The sequence below is a fragment of the Tigriopus californicus genome, chromosome 11 (assembly GCF_007210705.1).
Source record: "Tigriopus californicus strain San Diego chromosome 11, Tcal_SD_v2.1, whole genome shotgun sequence".
Taxonomy (NCBI): Eukaryota; Metazoa; Arthropoda; class Copepoda; order Harpacticoida; family Harpacticidae; genus Tigriopus; species Tigriopus californicus.
The window spans coordinates 422,276-431,956 of record NC_081450.1 but is presented as its reverse complement, the minus strand read 5'-3'; the positions used below and the strand labels follow the sequence as shown (position 1 = coordinate 431,956).

Here is a 9,681-nt window from a genome sequence, read left to right as displayed (position 1 = left end):
GTTCGGCTTATATCCTTCTCATATTTATTTCGTCCCGACTGTTTCTATTATTTAATCGAACTTCCTAGGTCATTCTCTAATAATCAAGCCTAAAGTCTTAGCAAGTTTTCATTTGGTAGCATTGGTCGCTATGCTTATTCTTGTTAACCAGTTTTGTAGTTATAGCATAGTTGGTCTGTAGAGCCTCCTGCAATACCCCAAATTCGAATATTAGCTCGGTTATCTTCGGACTGCCGCCTCGCATTCTCTTCGCCTATCCTGCCCTAAGAGTCTGAATAAACAACCATACTTTCCAGGAGTATTAGCTATAGTAAATGACATTACTAGTCCACCTTCGATTATCAAAACTTACTTCAACCACTATATTGCTAGTGCCATCCCAGTAAAGGCTTTCTGTGCCGCTAAGGTGTATTCCACCCATTAGGCGCCGTATAGTCGCCTCTAAGAAAACGCACTTCCCATATCCACAAACCCACTGGCCGTTGATCGGCTGTATGTTTAGTTTAATGGTTTAAATTCGCATTACTGTGATTTTGGCTATTTGCAGTACACTCAAAAACCAATACTTTCAATAATACTCATCCGGCACCAATAGATGCAATTCTGAAAGCGTATAAAAGAATTTTTTTTCCAAGTTTGCCAATTTTTTCCGGATTGGTTCCATCGGTAGTAGGTACCAAAAGGAGTGGTTCGAGTATCCCAAGAGAACTAAGCACCACTAGAGCCTACTCACAATTGTTTGCATAATTACCGCTACTTTACGTTTGTTTGTAGTCGGTCAGCTATCATAAGCATTTGATGCTAGAATAATGCTGTTGCCCCTGCATTTGGTGGCGCAGCTGTTTGGGCGAGCTGTTATGATAGTAGCTTTGTTTCAGTTCCACGACCTACAGGTTTGTGTCCAGAACTTAAATCTGCCGTAAGTACAACCTCATAGTCTGTTGTAGGTAGACCTTCAAGAAAGTTACTTCATCCAGCTGTACCCTGCCGCCTTATGGGTAATTATCTTCAAAAAGTATGGGTTCAAACTGCCCTTTGGAATCTAAAACTAGCACCTATTAAAGGCGTGTTGCCCTGTCCTACTGGCAGCAGATAGGACAGCTATTGTGCCATGTTTCAAGCCCTCTAGCTTGGAACAGTTGTTTCGATACCTGTTTTAGCCCGTCCTTTATATAAGGTATTATCATAAAGGTCTCTTGTTTAAAATAGTATTTGCAGCCCTTTGTAAACTTGTATTTGTTACTTGACCTGTGATAGTGGATGTTCGTTCTGCTCTTTATCTCAAAATACGCACCGCCTAACATCACATACAAGGAAACTGAATTGTCTGTGTTACCCGTTTGGATCGTTCTACCGTGTTGAATCTATTTGGTATAGTAAATAAACCTTTAGAGCCCTGAATGGCTCTTTTGCACTACCGCAATCATTCAACTTGTCATAGTAAAGTATCCCAGCCTTTATTTGGTAGCTTTTTAGCCACCTACACGGCCTTTTTTTCATAGTTGTAAAAAACTACGCTTGCTGAACTACGGCAAATAAAGCATTATCAACCCAGTTTGCCAAATATTGTACAGATTCTGAGGTAAATTACGGCTACTTGCTGCCATACTCGTTATATACATAGTAGGTACGTTAGTTTTATCGTTCCTGTTACATATTTTCTCTAATAAACGCCAAACCTATGTATAGCCTCTTTCGAGTTTGAATAAGTTTAGCCCCCTCGTTCGTCCTGACCAACATCTTACCGCTTGTATGCTAACACTTAAACTATTAGCGGGCATAATATTGCCAAGGTACTTCTTCTGATGAACTAGCGTATTCGTTTAAAGATAGGTACCTCACCTTCGTTAGGTTGATAGCAAGCTTTATTGCTAAATAGTTGCAAATTAGAATGAATAAATCTCATCGCATTGATCTTGGTATTCTTTATCGGAGTATCTGTTAATCGTATCCTCTTTGCTCACCCAAAAAGGAACAATTATCCTTCTCTTTCTTGGGTAACCAAATTTTCATTCAAAGGAATAGTATTTCTCTTTCAATATCTCCATTAATTATTCGTCTACCTGGTGGAGTGTATACGTGCATCAGTCTTATTGACAGGGATGTTCGTGACAGAAAAAGAGATAAAAGGCCAAAGTTCTTAAAATATCCCCTTGTTTGTAGACAAATAAAAAATACGAGATACCACACTTCTTCCTTTTCAATCTCTTGTATTGATATAAGTATATCTTTACCCAATTTAAAATTTTCTGTTTTTGATGATAATGCAGTATTATACTTGCCGAATTTATCTTTTCTCTGCATTACCCCATTTTCAGCGAAAGTTAATAACTAACAAATCTTCATTGAAAGATAAAATAACATCTTCTCCTTCTGGAGCGTCAGAACAAGAAGAAAAAATAAAATAAATTAATAAGACATTAATATATTTTATTTTTCTTAACATGCTTTTAGTTTTTTATCCAAATTTTGTTTAAGCAGATTGTGCCTTTTCATAAATTGGTTGAAAGCTGCTTCATAAATCTATTGAAGCGGCTGTGTGATTATCTCCATTCAGTATTCCTATGGTCTTAGACCTTGCTTATTCCTTTTTATGGTTACTTCTTAATATTAAAGCATCTTCAATACACCCTAATCACATTGGTCAGCAAACTGTGAAGCAATTGGTCTAAGTAGAAAATGTTTCTATCCCAAGAGTAGTGGCAATTTCTGCCATTCATTTTTTTCTACCCCTTTTCTATTCTGATACTAAAATCTGCTGTATTTCCGTCAATTTGTGGGGATAAGTGCTCCTCCTTCAGAGTAGGGTCAAAAGAACTATGTTCAAGTCGTGTTCAGCTAACCTACCGTTTTTACCAAAAGTAAATCACTATTAGCGTCTCCCTCTTCTGCAAAATCACTTAGAAATACAAAACCTTCTTCTGTTGAGCAAATGCGTGTAAGGCATCCTGTGTTAGTTGATTTAATGGTCAATGAAACTTGGTCATACTGTTTGACTTTCCTGATTATATGATAATAAATAAGGCCTTCTCCATCTGGGTTCGATATATCAAGGGATTACGACATAAGCGTACGGCGAAATATCTTAAAAAATCCTCCGCACGGCGTCAACCGCATTCCACCGCCAGGCTGGCCATTCCGTTCCGGGTTTTCTACTCGTTCAAACAGCACTGGCTGTTTGGTTGCGATTGCAAACTACACTTCGTTCATACCATCGAGCGCCAATAGTCACTCCAATCCAGACCGAATCATCGTTGAATTGCCTGCGCACCCACTTGTAGCTCTCTCCGTCAAATGTCATAACATTGATACCTTTTCAGAAATACACTCGTTCATCATTAATTGTAAACGATAACGGCACCAATTTGTTTGCTAGACTGGCCGTTTTGTAGCATACCCAAATGATAACGAATTGTAGTTATCAGTAAACCAAATACCAGTGGGCTATTTGATGGAGAGAAACCGCTAGCGAATTAGGAAGGCGCTTCTGAAAATTTGACCGTGGCTATATGCTGCTGTTATAGTATTTTGTAAATTAAGTATATATTCAGAAAAATATATCAATCTTTTTACGGACTTATGGGTTCAAGAAAAATATTTGGCGAGGGAGCTAATAAGGATTTCTTATTGACTTTTAATCAAGTATTGCCAAACCACAAATTCAAGATATAGAATATAACAAAATGAGCACCCTGGGTTAACGAGCTTGACCGCAATGCTATTTTGATTTGCGATGTAAAAGTATTGTGTACTGCTTTTATCTCGAGGTTACAAAAGCGAAGCAAATTTTTCAAAGATCGGTCGGTCTATTATGGCTTCTTTTCCCATAAGTGGAGGCAAGCTCAGAAGGTGAGTGGAACTACCAGTTAAAAACCTGTTCTTACATAGGTATTCAAATTTGCTTTGATATTCGGTAAAGATGAATGGTATCATTGGTTAATGAAAGGACAAAACTGTCGCCCATTATGAGAAGCTGCATTTTATTTACCTTGATTAGCAAGCTTCACAGAAGCTTCACGAGTGTGAGATCGAAGGAAAAAGTGGCTCTGGATTTTTTAAAACACTTAACAGGACCAAGAAATATCCACAGATTGGGCGATATGCTGAAAAAGTATTTCAAAATCGGGAGGGTTAGCCAAAAATGAAATTTCAAGCCGGGAACGCCGCCATTTATTGAGATATTTAAAGCGACTTCTGACCACATAATGTAATTGATTAGGTGCCCGTGGGAGAAGAGTAAAACTGACACATACGCACAAGAAGGGCACCACAATGGGGGGGGGCGGGGCGTCGAAGGGGGGCGGGGGGGCGGGGGGGTGGGGGGGGTGGGGGGTGGGGGGTGGGGCGGGTGGGGGGGGGGGGGGGGGAGGGGCGGGCGGGGGGGAAGGGGGGGGTACTGCGGGGGGGGGCGGGGGTGGGGCGGCGGGGGGGTGCCCCCGCGGGTGGCACGGGGGGTGGAGGGGGGGGCGGGGGTGCGGGGGGGGGAGGATGTGAAGCGGGGGGGGTACTATGCAAAAGCAATTTCAGACTTACAGGCGTAAATTACGATTGACGCAATTTCAAAGGAATAGTTCAATTCTCACTTTGATGTTTCTTTACATGTCTTTTCACTTTTGTGTTTGCAACTATTCTGCATCTACCCTCCAAGGACACAATGCATAGAAAACAGTTAGAGCTCCTGGATTGGATCTGGCAGGCCTGGATAGCGATTATGTCCTTGCCATTCCCTTGGGAACATTGGTTACTGGCCATTCAAAGTCCTTTATGTTAGAATGTTCAAGCCAATGAAAGCTAGCATTGTTACTCTATTTAGTAACCTGGATTGTCGAGTAGGCAAGCAACCCGAATGGTTTTCAAGAGTTGAACTTGACACCACCAGTTTGGTGGAGTTCTGGGATAGTGGGAGCCATCACCTCGACCACCCTGACAACACCCTCGTTTAGGGATTAGTCATCAATTTGGAAGCTAAGCAGCCCAAATAAACCGAGCAAAGTTCATCATTTGTAAAATGTCACTTTGGTCCCTAGTTGATCTGTCTTTGGAGGCCTTCATACTTAAGATCCGGAGAAAATGACATCAAAAAGTGTATTAACCAAGCAGGTCTTTCTCGGTGAGGATAAGACTTTTGATGTCTCGAAACATTGTCACTTTTTACGTGATATCACTTTTGAAAAAGAGTATTCTGTCTGCGTTAGCCTAGCTGTCTCTGGCTCACGTAAAACGAAAAAACTCACCTTGTTTACGCCTTGTTTTTACTGAGCCAACAAGGCTAATGAAAATCTTCATTTAAGGCTGCTCTCTTTACGAGGTCAACTCATGATGAAATGAAGTCCGTTTTCTGACAAAATGTAATGAAAAAAAGGAACATTTGTTTTCGACAAGTTCGGAATAGAGTTTCCTAAGATACTCGGGTTCGGTCAATTTCTCTAAAATTCAGTAAAAGACTCAAGTGCACTTGGAATCGAGTCCAAGCTCGCCCAAGCGCTACTACAGGACTGTTCGGATCAAAACGAGAATGGCCTTACAACAGACAGACCAATGGCCTTTGGCTCACATTCCAAAACAAAAAGACTTCATTTGCATTCGTGTTACATTTTTGTCGTTTTGAGTTTTAGCATTTATGGTCACCCTGTCATGTTATTTGTCAATCACGAAACCTCATTTCACACATCCCAACAAAAAACGCGGAAGTGAAAAATGTCTGCTCCCCATGAATTTGTTGTCGGCCTTGCCAAAGGCTCAAAGACCGGCCAGGAGATCATCGCCATAGTCCATGATTCTTTTGGACTTCAATCAATCTCTGTAAGCCAAATTTACAAGATTGTTGCCCAAGTTCGTGCTGGAGGTGATGGCAAAGACAACCGTGGTGGATCCCGCCGGAAAGTTCGTGATTCGCCTTCATCGCCGCCGTCAAGGCCCAGATTGAGTCCGACCGCCGCCAAACTGTTCGAGAGCTGGCAGATGAGTTTGGTGTTTCAAATGAAACAATACTAGCGACCCTTACTAGTGATTAGGTCTCGTAAAGAAGACTGCCAGATGGGTACCAAGAATGTTGACCGATGTTCATAAAGTGGAAAGGGTGAGAGTGGCGAGCCTTTATCACAAGATGGATTTTGAGCTTGGAGCGGCCTTTTTGAACAACATTGTCACTACGGACGAGACTTGGTCCATTTCTCAACCCTGAGACCAAACAGATGTCAAGCAATAGTTGGAAAAGGACGCAAGGCGCCCAAGAAATTCAAAGTTGGGATTTCAGCCAAAAAAGTGATGGCTGTGGCCTTTTTCGATATCCAAGGCCTTATATACACCCACCTTGTCCCAATGGTCAAACCATCAACAGCGAATATTCTGCCATATCTTGACCAGCTTTTGCGGAAATTTCGGCAGAAAAGGCCGAAAAATCCCTCTCAAGCTGGCGGTTACATATGGACAATGCAAGGCCACACACCTCAAATTCACGAAGGACTTTTTTGATCCGCAAAGGCACTGTCACAATTGATCATCCGCCTTATTCTCCTGACTGGCTCAGCCGACTTCTTCCTCTTCCCCTCATCAAAAGCAAGTTGGCCGGAAGTCCATGGGGACTGTGGAGGAGGTCCGCAAAAAGTGGGATGGGGTGGTCAGAGGTATCCCCAAAACGGCCTTTAGAGCGGCCTTCAAGAGCTGCTGGATCGGTTTTCTAAGTGTCAGCGACTGAATGGAGACTATGTTGAGAAATAACTCTTAAAAGCATTAAAATTCATGCGTGGTTTAAGAGTTGTTGGATCATTCTCATATTGATCCGAACACCCTCTATATATTGTTTGTTTCTTTGCTTGGTGTGAAGTCAGACAGCGCTCACTGGCTCGGACTACCATTTGAAGATGGGTATCCCAATTGAGGGACGTTCACAGTCAACATTAATTGCTACCTCGCCTTTGGGAATGCGAAGGATCGTCAATTTAAGCTCTTAAATCATCAGCTTATGCTATCATTGAACGGATAAATATTAATATCGGCATCCAAAAAATAAAAACTTCTCCTAGTTCCCTTCCTAACTCCAAAAATCTGAACCCAACAAAAAACCATATTTGCATCATCGCGCAAAACATCTAAATTCATTACATCTGACATATTTCAATTAAAGGTTCATCGAACTTACTTTTTTGCACGCACTTTTTAGGAAAGAACGTTTTGATTGCGAAAGTAGCACTATGGTGTTGCTTGGTTTTACTTCTGAGTCAACCCGAAATATCTACAGCCGCAAGAACGCGCTCAACCACAAAAAAAATCAACTCATACGACCTTGCAGCGAGAATACAAAAAAGAATCCAACCCCTTTATGCGATGAAGAATTCCATCAACTCTGCCACAAAGAAAAAGATACAACTGGCTGTTCCAATGGACTGTTTTGCTACCCTAAGAAATCCCCAGATGGATGTGATCTCTCCTGTCCACTGTTTTGCTCGAAAGACGAAATTTATTGCCCCGGCACACAACCCGCCGTTGAGGCAAAGTGCCCAGGACCGGATTCTTGTCTGAGCCGCATTGAAGTCTCCTCGGGATGTCCAAACTACTGCACCCCCAATTGTGCTGCCGACGAAAAGATTTGCCCGGGCGTGAGGACTTCTGAGAATCCGTGTTTGAGCAAACCCATTTGTCATCCCATTGACCAAGAGTGCCCCGGACAAACTCATGATGTCCTCGGTTGTCCCCTCTCCAGTAAACCTGAGCCATCTAAATGTCCAGAGGGTCAAATTCTCTGTCCAAGCGGTGTAGACTCCAAGGGCTGCAATTTGGGTATGCAGTGCAAGGCTCCCATTGCTACTCTAAACGAAAAGTGCCCCATGGTATGTCCCGTGGCCTGCACTCATATTCATGAAGTCATATGTCCCCAGATTTACGACGCCAATGGATGTCCTAAGCCTCGTGTGTGTGCACCTTCACTCATGAGCTGCCCTGAAGCGGAATTCGAGCCGGAGACGGGTTGTCCTATCATGAAAGAACCTGAATGCGATATCACCACTCAGCAACAATGCCAAAGAGCGCCTCTGTATAAACGGGATATTCCAGGAATCAACGTGAAAGACTTGTTTGATCCAGATGCAATCTGCATCCGCCCCGGTATTTGCATGCCCAAATACAAGCCAGGAACGCTGTGTCCGTTCATGTGCGATTTTAAGTGCAACTTCATTCACGAGAATGGAGTGGAACTCGTGACATTGAAGAGATGCGACGGCATTTATGATGACCGTGGATGTCAGAGACAGCATTATTGCACGGAGAAAGAGTTTCCATGCGACGAACAAATATTTGACAAGAGGGGATGCGCCATTCACCCATCCGTAGAATGCGCACCCAATGAGGAGAAATGTGAGGGCACATTTGACCAAAATGCGTGTCAATCGTCACCCACGTGCATTCCCAAAGATTCGGCTTGCTCTTGTCCAACATCGGATTATGACAATCTGGGCTGTCCCAAGGTGGTAAAGGATGTCGTGTGTGCTGACAATCAAAAGAAGTGTCCCAAGGGTAAGTCTTATCCTGTCTTTGTAGCCCCATTGAGACACGTCCAATTTAATTTGTATGAGATTCATGGAATTCCTTTGTAATTTTAGGCCCTAGCGACAAGGAATGCGAGATGGGATTTACTTGCGCTCCAAAACAAGTTGATGGTTGCGCTACAATTTGCCCTTTGCACTGTCCTTCTGATGAACGTTCTTGCGTTGCCAAAAAGGAGGGCAATTGTGTTACTGAGCGTATATGTCAATCCCTGATGATGAAAGAGGAAGGCAAAACCCATTGCGTACTCCCTTGTCCTCTGTTTTGCCCGGAAAACCACCAAATCTGCACCACTTACAACAGTTTGGGCTGTCCCATGTTGTCCTGTGTAGCTTCGGGCGACAAATGCGTCAGTCAATATGACGACAAAGGTTGTCAAAAAATGGTGGATCCAGAGTGCGATCAAAAGACCCACAAGATGTGCCCTCTGGGTGTGGATGCTGATGGTTGCTCATTTGGCCAAACTTGTGCTCCCATTGATCTCCCTTGTCCTGTGGCCTGCGATCACGGTTTGGAACATGAATGTAGCCGAGGCGTTTGGAATGGAGCCAAATTGGGCAACTATTGTGTGCCTAAAACCAAGGTGTCTGAAATCTACCAAACTTTGAGCTGTGAGGCATCTTGTCCACTGGCGTGTGACTGGGCCACGGAAAAAGCCTGCAGCAACGGTTATGAGCTCACCACAGGATGCCCCAAGCAAGACTCCTGTCAGAGTAAGAGCATCCCGTGTGCTGAGCCTCTAGATTGAGTTCATCTGAAAAATGACGTCCACTCCCTTTGTTTTGTTACGGTTGATTACCCCATCAATAATGTCGATGTTGGAAGTCAAGTTTCAAGATGCTTTAACATTCCTTCTAAATATACACTTTCAGCTTGAAAATCGTTTGTTCATACTTATTTACTATGTATCTTTTTCACACCTTGCTGCAGGCTTGTATTTCTAAGAGTTTGTCATACATTGATCTAGAGGGAATCTTAATCATCCTTTCTTTACATCAGGTTGGGTGAAGGAAAACGAAAAAAACGATGCAGAAAAGGGATGGCGCAATTGCGAATAAAAATTAAAAATAGGTTCAAAATTATTGTCAGTGTTTCGCAGTGGGCCTTGTGTGCCCGTGAAAACTGAAAAGAGAGTAATTT

The 9,681-nt window shown here is 42.8% G+C and overlaps 1 protein-coding gene across 2 annotated transcripts in view; it reads left to right on the top strand.

The window, feature by feature from the left end:
- LOC131890608 (zonadhesin-like) overlaps positions 1-9,421 on the top strand; it is a 15,828-nt gene extending 6,407 nt beyond the window's left edge. Inside the window, exons 2-3 of one of the 2 annotated variants that reach the window (XM_059239988.1) lie at positions 7,163-8,511; positions 8,598-9,421. In XM_059239988.1, the coding sequence (XP_059095971.1) occupies positions 7,194-8,511; positions 8,598-9,289 (2,010 nt within the window). In that variant the 5' untranslated portion in view covers positions 7,163-7,193 and the 3' untranslated portion in view covers positions 9,290-9,421. Of the gene's footprint in view, positions 1-7,143; positions 8,512-8,597 lie in introns of those variants that run through there. The other variant, XM_059239989.1, reaches the window with a different exon arrangement.
- Positions 9,422-9,681: the final 260 nt, after the last annotated feature.